Raw genomic sequence first — 19,465 nt, forward strand, 5'->3', positions numbered from 1 at the left:
TCTCTCTCATTCATTCTGTGTCTTTCTCTCATTCTGTTGTGGCTCCAGCCTCCGAACCTGGCCCCATGCCCGAAAGTGACTCTGAGAGTGAGGGGGAAGGGCCGGTAAGGCTTACCTCAGGAGCACCGATTCCTTTGACCAGGCTCCAGGCCAGTCGGAGGACGTAATGAGGCCAACATCCCGATTCCTCCCTTCCTCAGGCTACGCCTACAGACGCAGCTGATAATCATACCAATCAAGCCTGGATCGACCCGCGCTTCAGAAGATTAGAGAGGCGGCGTCATCAAAGGAAAGGGTGGGGCAGGAGCCCCACCCCACAGGATATATAAAGAGTTTTGGGACTGCTCTCAGTTCCACGGGAAGCAAATTAGCTGAACCGTGTCAAAGTGAGCTGAAGTCTTAATCTGTTTGAACTTTTTGGCAGGCAGCTGCGTTTTCCCGGCCAGGACTGATATGAGCCGTGTATCCACTGGCTGTAGGCCAGCTTGTTACTCCAAAGTGGGGATGGAGACAGAACACATTCTGTCTCTTTCATTCTGTCTCCTTCTCTCTCTGTCTCATTCTGATTCTCTCTGATTCTCTTTCATTCTGTCTCTCTCTCTGATTCGTTTTCATTCTGTCTCTTTCTCTCTGATTCTCTCTCATTCTGATTCTCTCTCAATCTCTCTGTCTCTTTCTCTCTTTCTCTGCAAGCTCTCGTCTCTCTAGGAGCCTGGCCGAAGTTTCCCACGCCGCTTCAGTGAGCGCTCCTCGAGAGACGAGAGCTTGCAGGGGGCCTATTTAGCATCCACAATAGAGAGCAAAATCTGGCTGCTCCCCGGATCAGTCGCCATTTACCGCTCCGAATCCAAAGCAGCAGGAGATGAGGGCTGCTTTGCGCTACTGGCTGGGCAAATATACCAAGGCGGAATGCTGATGCTGTGCAAGTGCAAATAGTGCTTCGCTCCCACAGCTCCCACAGCTTCCAGCCATCACAATCGTTGCTTTGGCCCGCTTGCACCATAGAGCACCAGGGTGCACTGGTAAAAATACAAAGATTTCTTCACAGACCACCGAAAGTCCACAGACGGTTGGTGGTCGCTGCTCCAGAGCAGCCTCACCGTCCCTTTCAGGCCATGCAGAGGACCTCTGGATGGTGGTGCAGGCTCCAGAACCCTAGGTAGCGGAGAGCAAGAGCCCAGCCCGGCCCTCAAGTTCCCAGGGTACCGGGACCCCACAGCCCAGCTTCCCCGAGGGGATGCTCGGTTGCACTTATCTCCTCCTGTCAGCTTCCACTCCAATCCTCACATCCTTTTGTACTCTTTATATTCAGTAGTTAGATTGCATGGGGTTTTATGTGTAATGTAAATAGCTCATGAATTCAGTTTAAGTAGAGAGGGCCCTTTAAGAGTGTCGTCTGACATAGTTTGAATTCAACAGGAATGTTAGAGCGTGCGCTTTCAACGGACATTGCATTCCTGAGATGATTGACAGCCAGAGACCTGCGGAAGAAGATTACCACGGGGGCCGAGAAGGAGCTGGCATTGGACCAAACCTGTTGACCTGTTGGGGGGAGGAGGGACTAACAATGGGATATGGAATGTTAGCCATATTTTGTCTCAGATTCAACTTTACACTGCTGCAGTCACGATGTATTTAGTAAAAGTACTTTTCTTTATTTGCAAATGAAGTCAAGGTGTATTCTTTCCTAAATATAATCAGAGGCAGCCTGACATCTCCTCCTTGAGGCTGCTGCTGCGTTGTCACTCTCCTTGGCCAGGTTGCTCATGGTATGTGCGGAAGGGGGGGAGGGGAGGGGGTGCAAAGTGTGTGGGTCATAGGGAGGCCCACTCCCTCTCCATGCAAGGAGACCCGGCTTTGTTCCCAAAGCATCCTCAGTGATAGGATAGGAGACCACCAGGAGAGGTCAGGCGAAGGAAACAAGGGGATGGTGAAAGGGCAGCAGGGCTGTTGGTGGCTAAGTGCTAAAGCAAGACTTTCCTCAGATCCTCCCTCCCTCTCATTATATTTCTTCTTTCCTTCCTTTCCTTCCTTCCTTCCCTCCCTCCCTTTTCATTCTCCTTTCTTTTTCCTTCCTTCCTTCCTTCCTTCCTTCCTTCCTTCCCTCCTCCTTTTCATTCCCTTTCTCCTTTTCTGTCCCTTCTTGGATGCTCAAATGCAAACGGAGGCCACCGGCCACGATGACCTCCTGCACTGTTTCCAGGGTGGCTCCGCGGGCCAAATCTAAGCACTCCTTGAGTGCTTAGGCCTGGAGTTTGACACCCCTGATCTAGCACCAACAGCATCATTATTCCTCTGTTGTATCTGAAAGCAATTCTTTATAATCCCCTTGGATTCATCTTGAGGAAACCCTCCAATTTTGTCAATGCCTCTACTCAACCTGTTTTTGAGTCTTCACCGATATCTTTTAATGCATTTGTAGTCATGAGGACTAGAAAGGGCCGGAATAGCTCAGGCTGTAAGGAGCCTGTTATTAGAACACAATAGCCTGCAATTACTGCAGGTTCTAGTCCCACCAGGCCCAAGGTTGACTCAACCTTCCATCCTTTATAAGGTAGGTAAAATGAGGACCCAGATTGTTGGGGGGGCAATAAGTTGACTTTGTAAATATACAAATAGAATGAGACTATTGCCTTATATACTGTAAGCCGCCCTGAGTCTTCGGAGAAGGGCGGGATATAAATGTAAAAAAAAAAAAAAAAACCTTAAAAAACACTTTAAAAAAAAAACACCCTTGCTTAGGTCTTGGCCCAGAACTGCAGCATGTACTTCATTTTGTTTCCAGTTTTCCAGAAAAGAAAACGCCTGGATGATATTTTGTTCCTTGTTAAACTTGTTTCTCTTACCTTCCATTTCTTCCAGGTCTGTTTTATAATCGTAACCGCTTTACGTAACCTCTGGAAATGTTTCCTAGCTAGCCACTGGCGAACAGCTACCAAAAGAAGAGAGAGAGAGAAAAATGCATGAAGGAAATATGCTAGAGCAGTGTTTCTCAATCTTTTTAAGATTCATGAACTTCAGCTCCCAGAATTCCCCAGTCAGTTATGCTGACTGGGAGTTGAAGTGCATACAAAGTGCAAGTTGCAAGTTGAAAAAACACTGTGTGTTAGTGGGACACAAATAGCAACCCTCTTGCACTAGGACAATTTGGAATTTGGGAAAATAACAGAATAAGAGAGTTGAAAAGGATTTTGGAGGCCTCTAGTCCAACTCTCTGCTCAAGCAGGAAACCCTACTGTTGTGATCAAGGCCCAAGTAGTGATTACTAAACACAATTCAGTCCTCAACAAACATATTTTATTAAAACAGCTGAGAATTAATTCACTGAACCCCACAAAGTTCAAGAGACGCTGACAAGAAGCAGTGGAATCAACGTTGATTTCCTACAAAGAACCCAACGGCTCGTTGCTGCTCTTTTAAGCCTTATGGGAGTGGCCAATCATCTCCTGACCATTACTCCCAAGTCATCCTTTTTGCTTCAGCTGCTCTTGCCTTCTGGCAGCTCTTTGCATGTGTGCATTAGGAACAGGCTTCACCTATTCTTCTGTCTCTCTGCTGTCCGCCTCTGGAGGCTCTGGAGTCCGCACATCGCTCTCAGATGGCCCTGGCCCCACCTCAGCCTCCGACGCAGAGCCCTCGTCTGGGGCTTCCCCTGACTCCAGGACTGGCCCATTGTCCTCCCCAGCCTCCTCACTGTCTGACTCCATTGCCAGGTCTGTGGGCTGCTGGCGGACCACAACACCTACACCATATCAGGCAAATACCGTATTTTTCGGAGTATAAGACGCACTTTTTCCTTCCTAAAAGAGGCTGAAAATTTGAGTATGTCTTATACTTTGTATAAGTTTTTTCAAAGCTTTTTCAAAACTTTTTTTCAGCCCTAACAAGGCACTAGTGAGTGAAGCGATCTCCATGCTAAGCTTTTTTTTCAGTGAAGCGATCTTCCTGCTTTGCCTGCTCCCACCGACTCTCAGCTGTGAAACTTTTTTTCAGCCCTAACGAGGCGCTAGCAAGTGAAGCAAGCTCCGTGCTTTGCCTGCTTTTCTCATTGCTTCTCTCTCCAAAGATCAGCTGTGCTTTAGAAGCAGATTTTTATCCCCAAGCATGGGGATAAAAACCAGGAAACTAATGTGCCGAAGCTGACCAGAACTAAGGACGCTAGAGACAGATGAATACCTGGTAGGCAGATATTTTTTTTCCTATTTTCCTCCCCAAAAACTAAGCTGCATCTTATACTCCGAAAAATACGGTAGCTCTCCAATCTCTTCTTAAAAGCCTCCCGTGTTTCTAAGACTTTCCAGAGGGAGAAAGGAGAAATTTCTCTAATTTGGTCCCTTTAAATCAGGGGTGTTCAAACTTGGCAACTTTAAGACTTGTGGACTTCAACTCCCAGAATCCCTCAGCCAGCTTTGCTGGGAGTTGAAGTCCACAAGTCTTAAAGTTGCCAAGTTTGAACACCCCTGCTTTAAAATGAAATGTCCTGGATTGAACCTGCAAAGCAGAAGTTTCACTCGGAGCTGTGTCTTTCCGCTCAAAGGACATGTAGAAAGTCTTCCAATCTCTCCGTATGGGAGCCTTCCCCCTCACCTGACTGGATGATGGTTGCAGACCATCTCTGCCTGGCGATTTTCTTCCTCCGAAACCTTCTCCAACAGCACTGGATGCAGAATGCTTTCTCGGATAAGACAGAAGCCCTTTGGAATTCGAGAAGCTCCAACTATGAAAAATGTAAACAAACAAACAAACAAACAAATTCTTGTTAGACCTGGGTGTAGCCAAAACAGATTTCTACACATATACACTCTTATTTCCCCCTCCCCGCCCCAGAGTCAAGACTACATGCTCAAGGCTAAACCTCATATCCTCTTTTCTGGTTTACGAAACAATTACCCGTATTTTTCGGAGTATAAGACGCACCTTTTTCCCCCCCAAAAAAGAGGGTGAAAATCTGGGTGCGTCTTATACTCCGAATGTAGCCCCGCCCAGCTTCTCAAACGGAGGTTTCAGAGGCTGAAAAAAGCATCAGAAACGGAGCTTCAGAAAAAAAGCCCCAAATGGAGCTCCAGAAAAAAAGCCCCAAACGGAGCTTCAGAAAAGAAGCTCTAAAACAGCTTCAGAGGCTTTTTTTCTGAAGCTCTGTTTCGGAGGCCTTCAGAGGCAGAAAAAAGTTTTTTTCTATTTATTTATTTATTTATTTATTATTCATATTTATATACCGCCCTATCTCCCGAAGGACTCAGGCGCTTCACAGGCAGCTAAAAAACATATATATACAAATTAAGAAAACCATTAAGAAACTTATTCAAAAGCCAAATTAATTAAAAATAGTATAAATATTAAAACCAATTAAAACCCCTATAAAATTAAAAAAACTAGTCCAGTCCCGCGCAGATAAATAGGTGTGTTTTAAGCTCGCGACGGAAGGTTCGGAGGTCTGGAAGTTGACGGAGTCCTGGGGGGAGTTCGTTCCAGAGGGTGGGAGCCCCCACAGAGAAGGCCCTTCCCCTGGGTGTCTGCCTAGCTGACGGCACCCTGAGGAGTCCCTCTCTGTGAGAGCGCACGGGCCGGTGAGAGGTATTCGGTATTCGGTAGCAGTAGGGGGTCCCGTAAGTAGCCCGGCCCTATGCCACGGAGCGCTTTAAAGATGGTTACCAAAACCTTGAAGCGCACCCGGAAGGCCACAGGTAGCCAGTGCAGTCTGCGCAGGATAGGTGTCACCCGGGAGCCACAAGGGCTCCTCTATAACCCGCAGCCGCATTCTGAACTAACTGCAGTCTCCGGATGCCCTTCAAGGGAGCCCCATGTAGAAACATTGCAATAATCCAGGCGAGGCGTCACGAGGCGTGGTGACCGTGCATAGGGCATCCCGGTCTAGAAAGGGGCGCAACTGGCGCACCAGGCGAACCTGGTAAAAAGCTCTCCTGGAGACGGCCGTCAAATGATCTTCAAAAGACAGCCGTTCATCCAGGAGGACGCCCAAGTTGCGCACCCTCTCCATCGGGGCCAGTGACTCGCCCCTGACAGTCAGCCGTGGACTCAGCTGACTGTACCGGGATGCCGGCATCCACAGCCACTCTGTCTTGGAGGGATTGAGCTTGAGCCTGTTTCTCCCCATCCAGACCCGTACGGCCTCCAAACACCGGGACAGCACTTCGATAGCTTCGTTGGGGTGGCCCGGTGTGGAAAAGTACAGCTGGGTGTCATCAGCGTACAGCTGGTACCTCACACCGAAGCCACTGATGATCTCACCCAGCGGCTTCATATAGATGTTGAACAGAAGGGGCGAGAGGATCGACCCTGCGGCACCAACAAGTGAGGCGCCTCGGAGCCGACCTCTGCCCCCCTGTCAACACCGTCTGCGACCGATCGGAGAGATAGGAGGAGAACCACCGATAAACGGTGCCTCCCACTCCCAATCCCCCCAACCGGCGCAGCAGGATACCATGGTCGATGGTATCGAAAGCCGCTGAGAGGTCTAATAGGACCAGGGCAGAGGAACAACCTCTATCCCTGGCCCTCCAGAGATCATCCACCAACGCGACCAAAGCCGTCTCAGTGCTGTAGCCAGGCCGGAAACCGGACTGGAACGGGTCTAGATAGACAGTTTCCTCCAGGTGCAAGGGAAACTGATATGCCACCATACTCTCTACAACCTTCGCCGCGAAGCGAAGGTTGGAGACCGGACGATAGTTACCTAAAGCAGCCGGGTCCAGGGAAGGCTTCTTGAGGAGGGGTCTCACCACCGCCTCTTTCAAGGCGGCCAGGAAGACTCCCTCCACCAAGGAAGCGCTCGTAATTGCCTGGAGCCAGCCTCGTGTCACCTCCTGAGTGGCCAGCACCAACCAGGAGGGGCACGGGTCCAGTAAACACGTGGTGGCATTCAGCCTACCCAACAACCTGTCCATGTCCTCGGGAGCCACAGGGTCAAACTCATCCCACAAAATGTCACCAAGACCACCCTCGGACGCCTCACCTGAGTCGCCGCAATTTTGGTCCAGACCATCCCGAAGCTGAACGATTTTATCGTATAGATAACCGTTAAACTCCTCAGCACGTCCCTGCAACGGGTCATCCCGCTCCCCCTGGTGAAGGAGGGAACGAGTCACCCGAAACAGGGCGGCTGGGCGGTTATCTGCCGATGCAATGAGGGAGGAGGCGTAGCTACGCCTCGCTTCCCTCAATGCCACTAGGTAAGCCCTATTATAGGACTTCACTAGTGTCCGATCAGCCTCTGAACGGCTAGACCTCCAGGAACTCTCTAGGCGTCTTCTCCGGCGCTTCATCCCTCTCAGCTCCTCGGAGAACCAAGGAGCCGGTTGGGACCTGCGCCGGGTCAGAGGCCGCAAAGGCACGACACGGTCTAGGGCCCCCGCCGCGGCCTGTTCCCAGGCCGCAACAAGTTCCTCAGCCATGCCGTGAGCCAGACTCTCAGGAAGTGGCCCAAGCTCCATCCGGAACCTCTCCGGGTCCATCAGGCGCCTGGGACGGAACCAACATATCGGCTTTTCTGGGTTTCAGAGGCAGAAAAAAAAGCAAAAAAAAAAAAAAAGCGCAAGACACAGAGCTCACAACCAAGGAACCCATTGCTAAAATTCACCTCTGGGAACAGCTGATTCCAGGAGTATTCCGGGAGGCAGATCCACCTGCCAATCAGCTTTTTTCTTATTTTCCTCCCCAAAAACTAAGGTGTGTCTTATAGTTTGAAAAATACGGTATGCCAATCGAAATGATTTTGTCTTCCTCCACATCCAAGATTGGTGGAGAGGAGGGAGAATGGGAAGGCCTGAATCTAAGTCACTAAAGTGTCTTGCCTCCACCTCCCAGACTTGTTTTTAATGCGTCCTCAATGAGGGCTAGAAACCTTTGAGATTACAAAATCCTATCTTGGCAAAATTCACCCTGATTACACACACTTACACACACACACACACACCGACCAACATTTTGTTTTCCTTTCCAAAATTCGCTGCATGATTCTTACCATCGAATTGGTCAAAAATACTTTGGTCATGCCACAAAACATGGGTTGGTTTTGTGATTTTGTTTCTCCAGGTTTGACAGAAGAATTAAGGGGGTTCACGTGCCGAAGGATATCTTGGACCTTAGACTGCAAAGTGTCACATTTTTCTTCTATAGGAGGAGTCACTGATTTGCCTGTTTAGAGAATTAAAAAAAACAACAACCACACACACCCAGTGAAATGTTTTAAAATATTAGCAGTCACTGTGGGCCAAACTACATGGGTTTGAATCTAACAAGAACTAAGTAAAATGGGACTGGCTAAAATGTCTTGGAAATAGCAAAGCAGGTGATGCTGTGGAATCGAAATATCCACTATCTTTCCCCTCCTGCATGGAATGGGTGCAGCATTTATGGATTCTGTCTTCTTTACTGAATCTACAGGTAGTCCTTGACTTATGACTGACTGCTTAGCCACGGCTTGAAGTTACAATGGAAGAAGGGAGTTATGACCCAGATTTGAAGTTACAGTGGCCATTCCCCTATCACGTAACCACATTTTGGCCATTGGGCAACCAGTCTGCATTTGCTGTTGCTTGCAACATCCGGCGGTTATGTGACCGTAATGGTTTTTTCCAGAAACTATTGTTTACTTTCGGTTTCTGGAGCGGGGGGGGGGGGGAAGCCTTGGCTTCACTTAGAAACTGCGGTGTTCGCTTTATGACCACAGCATTTTATAATGCCTTGGTAAGGCCACACTTGGAATACTGCATTCAGTTTTGGTCACCATGATGTAAAAAGGATGTTGAGACTCTAAAAAGAGTGCAGAGAAGAGCAACAAAGATGAGGGGACTGGAGACTAAAACATACGAAGAACGGTTGCAGGAACTGGGTATGTCTAGTTTAATGAAAAGAAGGACTAGGGGAGACATGATAGCAGTGTTCCAATATCTCAGGGGCTGCGCCAAAGAAGAGGGAGTCAAACTATCCTCCAAAGCACCTGAAGGCAGGACAAGAAACAATGGATGGAAACTAATCAAGGAGAGAAGCAACCTAGAACTAAGGAGGAATTTCCTGACAGTTAGAACAATCAGTAAGTGGAACAACTTGCCTGCAGAAGTTGTAAATGCTCCAACACTGGAAATTTTTAAGAAAATGTTGGATAGCCATTTGTCTGAAATGGTGTAGGGTTTCCTGCCTGGGCAGGGGGTTGGACTAGAAGATCTCCAAGGTCCCTTCCAACTCTGATATTATTATATTATTTGTAATGACCTAACTCAACTAGTTCCTCAGGAAAGTAAAACTCTTGATTTTTACTGAGAGAAAAGTGATTGCAGGAAAGCAAGGCGGAATCTGAAAAAGTCCGCGCGAAACACACAGCATTCTTTCATTTTCCCCAAGCCCAAACCCCCTGACCAGTCTACCAGCAGCCAATGTGATGCTGGCTTCAAGGTTGCTACGGAAACTCTGAAGTCAGGCTGGAACTGGGCGGGGAGGGAACCTGTTCCATCTCCAAAGACAGTCCTCCCCACCTTGTCCCTAATTCCCAAGCAGTTACAGTCAAAGCAAAAGAATGCGAAAATGCCAGCGAACCTCCTCCACCCCACCTTCCAACAGAATGGCAGGACATGATGGGGGGCCTGACACATTCCCTGTCAGGCCTAGAAGCCATATTTTGTATTGGGCCTTCAGGCCTGCCACATTTACAACTGTGGGAAACTGGGAGGGGGGATTGTATGGAGCTAGGATGATCTATAGACATAATAACATTCCTTTCTCAGAGTGTCAAGGACATCTTACCCTGAACCTCTGGTGGCTCAACAGACTAAGCAGTCTGTTATTAACACAGCTGCTTGCAATTACTGCAGGTTCAAGCCCCATCAGGCCCAAGGTTGACTCAGCCTTCCATCCTTTATAAGGTAGGTAAAATGAGGACCCAGATTGTTGGGGGCAATAAAAGTTGACTTTGTATATAATATACAAATGGATGAAGACTATTGCTTAACACAATGTAAGCCACCCTGAGTCTTCGGAGAAGAGCGGGATATAAATTCAAATAAAAAATAATAATAATAAAAAAAAACCTGGAGGGATGGGTGTCAATTTTGAAAGGCAATTTTCTTTTTGCTTCTTAACTGCCACATATTTTAGCTGGGGAAGTTGGGAGGGGGTTGTTGTTGGAGCGGTAGAAAGTTAGTCATAACATTCTTTATTCAAGGGCATCCAGCATCTGATGGAGACTGCCGGAAGATTGTATCCAATTGAGTGTGAAGTGTTGATTGGACAATATGATGGACTTGTGGGTGCTGGGCAGGAACTTGTACTTTCTTTTGGGTGGGGAAACCCTGGAAGCTTTCAGATTTGGGTTTCCCCAGATGTGCCAATAAGACATTTGTAATAAAATGGAACTTTGAGGAAACTCAAGCTTCGGAGTTTTCTTTCGTTGGGAGTGTTATTTGGAACCCTGACATTCGCTTTATGACAGACGCAAAAAAAGTCATAAAATCAATGTGGTCACAGGATGATCTGCTTAACAACCATCCTTCCAAGTCTTAGGATGGTTTTAAAAGTTTTTATTAATTGAAAGTCTCTCACCCAGCCAGCACGTTTCCTTCTGCTCTTCCGTCTCAGAGCTTTGTCACCCAGCTTTGTCAGCCCAGGCTGGTTTAAAACGGCACAAAAAAAGACTTCTCCTGGGTCAATCGAGGATTTGGCAGTATCCCTGAGACCAGCAGGAAGTGTCCTATCCGGACCGTTGTGCTGGAAAAAACATCGGCTGCAGGTCCGAGGATTGAATCTGCAGCCGTTCCGCTGCGACGCCGGCAACGCCCCCTGCTTAACAACCATCCTGACTTATGACAGCAATTATGGGCTCAATTATGGTAGTAAGTCGAGGAGTAAGCTGTACACAACAGTCCCGTGAAATGATGTACTTGCCCCAGCTGCTGCTCATTTAACGGTTTGAAAGCAAGCAAATGCAAGTAGATAAATAGGTATCACTTCGGTGGGAAGATAACAGAGTTCGTCTTGGCAGAGTCATGCTGGTCACATGACCGCGGAAGTGTCTTCGGACTATGCCCGCTCCCTTGGCTAAGAAACAGAGATGAGCAGCTCCCCTCTCCACCCCGAGTCGTACACGACTCGACAAGGAAAACCTTTACCTTTACCAACCGATGTAGTTTGGCCCCACGGGGGTGGGGAGTCCTAATCTAAGCTTACCTTTACTAGCCAGCTTTGTTCTGCTAAAGCAAGGAGAGAAGGATGAAGGGTGTTGCTTGGAGAGAAAGAGAGGCTGCCGTAGAGAGAAGCAAGTTTTGGGAAGAGTGGAAGAGGAATTCAAGGAGAACTAGGAAAACCAAAAAGGGCAGTTGGAAAGAAAATAATAATAATAATAACAATAATCAAAAACTAAACCAAACACCAATAATTATTCCCGGATAAGTATGCAGGTAGTTGTTGTGTCTTTGCCCCCCCGCCCCCCCGAACCTGCCCCCTCCCGAACCTGGCCTCCTGGCAGAAAGTAACTCAGAGAGCGAGGGGGAAGAGCCGACAGGGCTTCCCTCTGCGGAGCCTCCTTCTCTGGCTCAGCTCCAAGTCCCAGAGGCAGGCCAGGTGGAGATGACGAGGCCTCTGTCTCCTGCATCTCCTTCCTCTTAGGCCTTGCCTCAAGACCCAGCTGCTGACAATCAGTCGTAGCTGGACCCCCGGTATCGCAGACAGGAGAGATGGCAACATCAAAAGAAAGGGTGGGGCAGGCCTAGAGAATGCTGAGTCACGGAGCCATACCCCACAGGATATAAAAGCAGGAGGGGCTGCCCTACAGTTCTTGTGACGAACAAACAATTGACTGTTGAAAACATTGGCTGTACTTTGGCTCCTGGATTCTGTTTTGTTTCCTTCTGAACTTTGGGATTGTTCCAGCTCGGACTGCAATTGCTCTGACAGATAAGAGGACTTGGCAAGAATAAATTGCTGGCAAATCTAGTCAGTTTGCGTTTCTAATTGATTGTGGTTGGGGGGACAAAACAGTAGTCCTCGAGTTACGATCACAATTGAGCCCAAAGTTTATGTCTGCTAAGTGAAACATGTGTTAAGTGAGTGTTGCCCCATTTTTACGACTTTTCTTGCCACCGTTGTTAAGTGAATCAATTCGTTTATCAAATTAGTAACATGATTGTTAAGTGAACCTGGATTCCCCCTGCTGACTTTGCTTGTCCGAGGGTCACAAAAGGGGAATCACGTGACCCTGGGATACTGTGACCGTCATAAATATGAGCCCCTTGCCAAGCGTCTGAATTTTGATCACGTGACTGGGACTGTGGGGATGCTGAAAAAAGCCGTAAGTGTGAAAAATAGTCCACGCTATTATCACTTAGATCAGGGGTCTCCAACCTTGGCAACTTTTAAGACTTGTGGACTTCAACTCCCAGCAAAGCTGGCTGAGGAATTCTGGGAGTTGAGGTCCACAAGTTTTAAAGTTGCCAAGGTTGGAGACTCCTGACTTAGATACAATCTTAAGCTTACCGTTCTCTGCATCAGGGGAAAAGTCATTTCCTTGACTGGACGTTGCTTTCAGATTCCGTTTCTTTAATTCCTTCAGCAGCCCATAACGTTCTAAAAAGCTTCCGAAGGAAATCCTGCCAGGAAAGCAGTAAGGGGGAAAAAAAATTGATCTGATGCATAATCCAATTCTGTACAAACAGCCCTCGGTTTATCACCATAATTGAGCTTGGAATTAGGGTAGTAAGTCATACCAGTTAACATAACATAACATAACAACAGACTAGAAGGCCAACCCCCTGCCCAGGCAGGAAACCCTACACCATCTCAGTCAGATGGTTATCCAACATTTTCTTAAAAATTTCCAGTGTTGGAGCATTCACAACTTCTGCAGGCAAGTCGTTCCACTTATTAATTGTTCTAACTGTCAGGAAATTTCTCCTTAGTTCTAAGTTGCTTCTTTCTTTGATTAGTTTCCACCCATTGCTTCTTGTTCTACCCTCAGGTACTTTGGAGAATAGCCCGACTCCCTCTTCTCTGTGACAGCCCCCGAGATATTGGAACACAGCTATCATGTCTCCCCTAGTCCTTCTTTTTATTAAACTAGACATACCCAGTTCCTGCAACCGTTCTTCCTATGTTTTAGCCTCCAGTCCCCTAATCATCTTTGTTGCTCTTCTCTGCACTCTTTCTAGAGTCTCAACATCTTTTTTACATCATGGCGACCAAAACTGGATGCAATATTCCAAATGTGGCCTTACCAAGGCATTATAAAGTGGCACTAACACTTCACATGATCTTGATTCTATCCCTCTATTTATGCAGCCCAGAACTGTGTTGGCTTTTTTAGCAGCTGCTGCACACTGCTGGCTCATATCTAAATGGTTATCCACTAGGACTCCAAGATCCCTCTCACAGGTACTACTATTGAGCAAGATACCACATATACGGTACCGGTGCATTTTGTTTTTTTGGCCTAAATGTAGAACCTTAATACTATTAATAGCAATAGCACTTAGACTTATATACCACTTCATAGTGCTTTTACAGCCCTCTGTAAGCGGTTTACAGAGTCAGCCTCTTGCCCCCCAACAATCTGGGTCCCCATTTTACCCACCTAGGAAGGATGGAAGGCTGAGTCAACCCTAAGCCAGTGAGATTTGAACTGCCGAACTGCAGCTAGAAGTCAGCTAAAGTAGCCTGCAGTACTGCACTCTAACTGCGCCACCTCTAACCACTGCGCCACAGGGGTAAAATGCTCCCTGTTCAGACCGGATCGGCTGATCCGGTAGAGATGGTGGCGGGTGATTTGGAAAACTGGTAGCAAAAATCCCTGCCCACCCTCCGCCCGTGCCCACCCGACCGCCCGGTCGTTCGTTTGCTGCTTCTTTCTGGCTCGCTTGCTTTTCCCACCCGAATGGGAAAAAATGTAAAAAATGCTTTTAAAAGGTAAAAAAAAAAGGCTCCGACGATCACAGCTGTGGCACAGGATCATTGGAATCTTTTTTTTTTTTATTACCTATTCGGGCGAATAGGTAGTAAAAAAATGCTTTAAAGAAAGTAAAAAAAAAAAAAAAGGGTCCAACGATCGCGCGCCACAACTGCTGTTCTACTTACCTTCCTTCCCATACCTCCTTTTGGTGTGCACTGTGCATGCGCGCCCGCACACCTCGCATTTGATGCACAGTGTGCACTGTTCCTGCACGCTCGCAGCATGCGTTTAGCGCGCAGAGCGCATGCGCAGCCACCGAACCGGTAGTAAACCGCTTCAGATTTTACCACTGCTGCGCCGCCTCTTTATTCTCAGTGTGCCCAGAGAGTGAAATATCTGCCTCTACCTAGGATTGAACTCACAGCCTCCTGATTGTGAGGCGAGAGCGCCACCTCTAGGCCACCGCACCACAGGGCAAGAACGAGTGAAAAATTGCAGGAAAAAAATACAAAATAAGGAAAATAAGGAAAGAAATGCAACCTCTTGAGTAGCTTTACCTAATTGGAAAGCCAGCTGCACTGATGTTGACGGTTTCTACAATGCCGCACGCCTCCAACTGATGCAGAACCTGGAACAGAAAGAAGCTCTGAAGAGCACACCACCTGAAAAACTGTTTCTGTCATGTCCCACTCCCCCGACGACGACCGGGTCTCGGAAGTCCGTATCAAGCGTGGCCACGAAGCCTCTGCAGCTTTGCCAAATTCCTTTCAGATTTCTCAGGGCAGGCAGCAATCCAAGTTGTGACTTCAGCAAACGAAAGGAGACTTTGCTTAACTCAAAGTTGCTTGACTCAAGCTGATCCTTTATATAGGCTGTGGGGTGTGGCTGCATGACTCAGCACTTATCCAGGCCTGCCCCTCCCTTCCTTCTGCTGACGTCGCCTCTCCGATCTCCAGAAGCGGGGATCCGTCCACTGTGAATTCCCTTCCTCTGGATCTGCTGCCGGTAATTCTAGCACGTGGCTGGCTCCCTGCTCACACGCTGTAGGAGTGAGGTTTGTTTGTTCATTCCTGACATTCTGTCCGGGCATGGGGCCAAGGCTGGGGGCTGGAGGCATGCCAGGCTGTTCCTCTTCATTATCAGACTCTGAATCTGATAGCAGGCCCAGGAGGCGACAGGAGGGGCCCGGCTGAGGAGAGGAGGGAGGGCGAGGCACAACAGTTTCCACTTCTGGGGACCACCTTCTAAGATGGGTTCAGAGCAGTGGTGGGTTTCAACAGGTTCTGACCAGTTCTGGAGAACCGGCAGCGGAAATTTTGAGTAGTTCAGAGAAGCAGTAGTAAAAATTCTGACTGGCCCCACCCCCATCTATTCTCTGCCTCCCGAGTCCCAGCTGATCGGGAGGAAATGGGGATTTTGCAGTATCCTTCCTCTAGAGTGGGGAGGAAATGGGGATTTTGCAGTATCCTTCCTCTGGAGTGGGGAAGAAATGGGGATTTTGCAGTATCCTTCCTCTGGAATGGGAAGGAAATGGGGATTTTGCAGTATCCTTCCTCTGGAGTGGGGAGGGAATGGAGATTTTATAGTATCCTTCCTCTGGAGGAGGTGGGAATGGAGATTTTACAGTATCCTTCCCCTGCCATGCCCACCAAGCCACATCCACAGAACCGGTAGTAAAAAAATTTGAAACCCAGCACTGGTTCAGAGACAGAAGGGTCTGAGAAGGGCAATAAGAATCATAAGCGGTTTAGAAACTAAATTCTACAAAGGGAAATGGAAAGTCCTGGATATGCGTAATCTTGATAAAAATTGATCTAGAATGATGCGATGTATATCTGAAAGAAGCCCAGAAGAGGGTGAATACTTCTCCATTCTCATTTCAGAGCTTAGAGTGGATTTTAATAACCAGGAGGCAGGTTCTAATGGAAAGACAGTGGAAAAAGTCACCCAGGTCAGAGGCATAATAATCCCTTCCTGGATTATTAGGGTATTATGGAGTTCATTAGGTAAAGGTAAAGGTTCCCCTCGCACATACGTGTTAGTTGTTCCTGACTCTAGGGGGCGGTGCTCATCTCCGTTTCAAAGCCAAAAAGCCAGCGCTGTCCGAAGACGTCTCCGTGGTCATATAGCCGGCATGACTCAACGGCAAAGGCGCACCGAACGCTGTTACCTTCCCGCCAAAGGTGGTCCCTATTTTTCTACTTGCATTTTTTTAAGTGCTTTCGAACTGCTAGGTTGGCAGAAGCTGGGACAAGTCACGGGAGCTCACCCTGTTACACAGCAGCACCAGGGATTCAAACCGCTGAACTGCCAACCTTTCCATCGACAAGCTCAGCGTCTTACCCACTAAACCACCGCGTCCCTTCTATGGGGTTCATTAGGGGTGTTTTAATTGGGATTCCTGCTCTAAGAGAGGAGTTAGATTAAGTGTACAGGTCACCTCCTCTTTTCTGAAAAGGGCCGCCTTGCAGTCTGCGTTGGGCTTAATGCACCGGATGTAGTGCGGCGTGGTGCCATGCAGGATCTCCATCAGCTGCTCGAGGGAACCCTGCAAGAGAAACAAGAGAAATGGGCCCTTGAGGCTTTTGAAAAGAAAAACTGATCTGTAGTGCAAACGTTCAAAGATCGCGCGATCCGTCTTATCCGGGAGCATTCATCCCTGGTTTTGGGCGGGGTCACTGTTGTAGGAGGAAAGCAAATGGGGGGAAGAGAATGAGGCACAACCTAAATTGAAATCTGTAAATGGGACGAACCTTAAATTTTGAGACGACTGTGACAAGTGCAGGTTTCGCTTGCGTCTTCGTATCATTTTCGTCAGGTTTGGCGTTTGTCTCTTCTACAGGAAATAATTTTCGAAGGAAGCCGTCCTGGGATTGTTGCAGCAAGAGGACTAACTCTGGGGGAACGGGATCCTGTATTTTTAAAGAAAAATCAAAAGGCAAATTTTCAGACTTTATCATAGTGAACCATAAACATACAGAACAAGCCTAAATGCATTTATGCGTTGCAGGAGAAAGTGCTTCTGATTATTGTGGTCCGTCAGCAGCCTGCGGAGCTGGCAACGGAGTCGGACAGCGATGAGGCTGAGGAAGAGCCAGGGCCAGTCCTGGAGGCTGGGGAAGGCCCAGATGAGGAATCTGCGTCGGAGGCTGAGATGGGGCCAGGGCCATCGGGGAGTGAGGTGCGGACTCCAGAGCCTCCAGAGACCGATAGTAGTGAGGCACAGGAACAGGAGGAGCCTGTTCCTAATGCACGCATGAGAAGAGCTGCCAGAAGGCAAGAGCAGCTAAAGCAAAGAGGAGGACTCGGGAGTAGGGCTGAGAGATGATTGGCCCCTCCCATAAGATTTAAAAGACCAGCAACGGCGTTTGGGTTCTTTGCTGGAAAACAATGTTGATAAGACTTGATCCTTGTCTTGCTGCATTTATTTCTTGTCAGCGTCTTCTGCTTTTGAACTTTTGCCAAGAAAAGCCTTTGGCAGTTTGCCTAATTAGACCAAGGTTGATGATAAGACTGAAGAATTGTGTTATGAAGGATTTGCTTTGATTTAGTGTGGACGACACTGAGAATGAGTTAATTCTCAGCTGTTCTAATAAAGTTTGTTTGTGTTTGAATTGATTGCATCTACTACTACCTACTTGGGCCTGGGTCAGAGCACTGATAAAAATTCCAGTCCTTGCTCCATCCGCAATGCATCTTGTGGGGGGGCTGGTTTTCCAAAGGGTGGGTGCCACCACAGAGCAGGCCATTTCCTTAGGTCCTATCAGAAGGCACTGCTTAATGGAGGGAGTATGTCCACTGCAGGCAGAAACCATGAAACACAGAAAGGTTTATATCAGTCTAACTTTTTGGTGGGTTTTTAAACAAAAGCTGTTGCCACACAATAGCTTCAGAAAGGAGACCCAAACCAACAGCCAGAGATATAATGTTTATTTGTGCACAAAATTTAATTTTTTTCTGGGGATGATGACATCATATTATTGTTGGAGGAACCGCAGGAGAATTTTTTCCAGCCCCTTAAGATAAAATGGTGTGAAAAAATATTTAGATGAATGAATGTGACCTTCTGGATTCTGTTGGCCACTATTGTCAGTAGATGATGGTTTAAATTGGTATCGTTCCCTGTGACCAAAGATTCAAGTGGCATGTGCAGGGACCTTCTCTGTGGCAGCATCTTTCCCATTTTTACAACTCACTTTTAAAAGGGTGGCATTTGTTATATCAGAAAATAGTAAGAAATATGAGAGGCAGAGAGACAGATAGAAAGAGGGAGGGAGGGAGGTAGAGAGAGACAGACAGAAAAACAGATGAACTAAGGTTTGCTTTATTAAACAACTCAGGGGTGAAATGCTACCGGTTCAGACTGGTTTGGCCGTACCGGTAATGATGGTGGTGGGTGGTTTGGAGAAACAGTAGCGATGGTAGTGCAAAGCTCCCGCCCACCTGCCCGGTCGTCGTTACTTCCTGGTTTTCACCAAGAAGTAAATGTCAGGGTTCCAAGGAACACCCCCATCGAAATAAAGCTCTGAGGCTTGAGGTTCCTCAAAGCTCCAATTTATTAGAGATGTTATATTGGCACAGCTCGGAAAACCCGAAACTGAAAGCTTCCAGGTTTTCCACACCCAGCTGACAGTTCACAGCCCTGCCTCACACCCACAAGTTCATCACATTGTCCAATCAACTCTTCACACTCAAATGGATACAATCTTCAGGCAGTCTCCATCAGACGCTGGATGCCCTTGAATACAGAATGTTGTTATGACTAACTTTCTACCGCTCCAACAACAATCCCCTCCCAACTTCCCCAGCTAAAATATGTGGCAGTTAAGAAAGAAAATTGCCTTCCAAAACTGACAGTAATCTATTTTTTACCCTCTGCGCATGCGCAGAAGGGTTTACACATGCGCAGAGGGTTCAGGAGCTTACGTGAAGCAGCACGTACGTGATGTGGCGCATGCACTTTCGAACAGGTAGGGAAGGTAAGATTTCACCCCTGAAACAACTGGATGCTTTCTTTAAATGCCCATCCAGTAAACCTATCAAAAGTTTTCTTTTACTGAAGAATTAAATGCCTGTGAAAAATTGCACAAATGGAATTTGATTTTGGCCTCATTTTTCAAATGAGACTTACCCAAAAAAAATGATTGAGAGCTCTTTGGTTTCCCTGTCTCTCATTTAAATTAAGAAACACAAGCGATAGCCAAGCATACCTTATTTTTTTCCACCATACTCTCAATTCGATAGCAGACGCTACCAGCGTAATGGGATACGATGAAGTTTGGTTCCTTCCTAAATTTGTCTCGGCTTACACAGGTGTTCTTGAACAGAGCAATCTCAATCCGACTTTGAAACTGCGCAGCATTGGCGGTCCAGTTAAGGCGACAGGCCTGCCATAGAAAAGAGAAACACAGTGGAGGGATGTTGGTGAGGAGGAGGAGGAGGAAGAGGTGGAGGAAAGCCAACCAAATTTAGGCATAGGTGAATATTTTGCCGCAGTCCAAAAAGGGGACAATCCAATGCTGTGGACAATTTCTTTGGAGGTTCTTCAAATAATGAAGACAGCAAAGTCCACAT

At 47.5% G+C, this 19,465-nt stretch overlaps 1 protein-coding gene across 1 annotated transcript in view; it reads right to left on the reverse strand.

The window, feature by feature from the left end:
• The window catches only part of MYO19 (myosin XIX), a 75,044-nt gene that overhangs the window by 8,551 nt on the left and 47,028 nt on the right, over positions 1-19,465 (reverse strand). Inside the window, exons 15-22 of the mRNA XM_058164162.1 lie at positions 19,102-19,278; positions 16,645-16,803; positions 16,332-16,439; positions 14,449-14,519; positions 12,484-12,596; positions 7,982-8,130; positions 4,588-4,717; positions 2,847-2,932 (exon numbers count right to left, since the gene is read on the reverse strand). Of these exons, the coding sequence (XP_058020145.1) occupies positions 2,847-2,932; positions 4,588-4,717; positions 7,982-8,130; positions 12,484-12,596; positions 14,449-14,519; positions 16,332-16,439; positions 16,645-16,803; positions 19,102-19,278 (993 nt within the window). The remainder of the gene's footprint in view (positions 1-2,846; positions 2,933-4,587; positions 4,718-7,981; positions 8,131-12,483; positions 12,597-14,448; positions 14,520-16,331; positions 16,440-16,644; positions 16,804-19,101; positions 19,279-19,465) is intronic.

The sequence above is a fragment of the Ahaetulla prasina genome, chromosome 1 (genome assembly GCF_028640845.1).
Source record: "Ahaetulla prasina isolate Xishuangbanna chromosome 1, ASM2864084v1, whole genome shotgun sequence".
Lineage (NCBI taxonomy): Eukaryota > Metazoa > Chordata > Lepidosauria > Squamata > Colubridae > Ahaetulla > Ahaetulla prasina.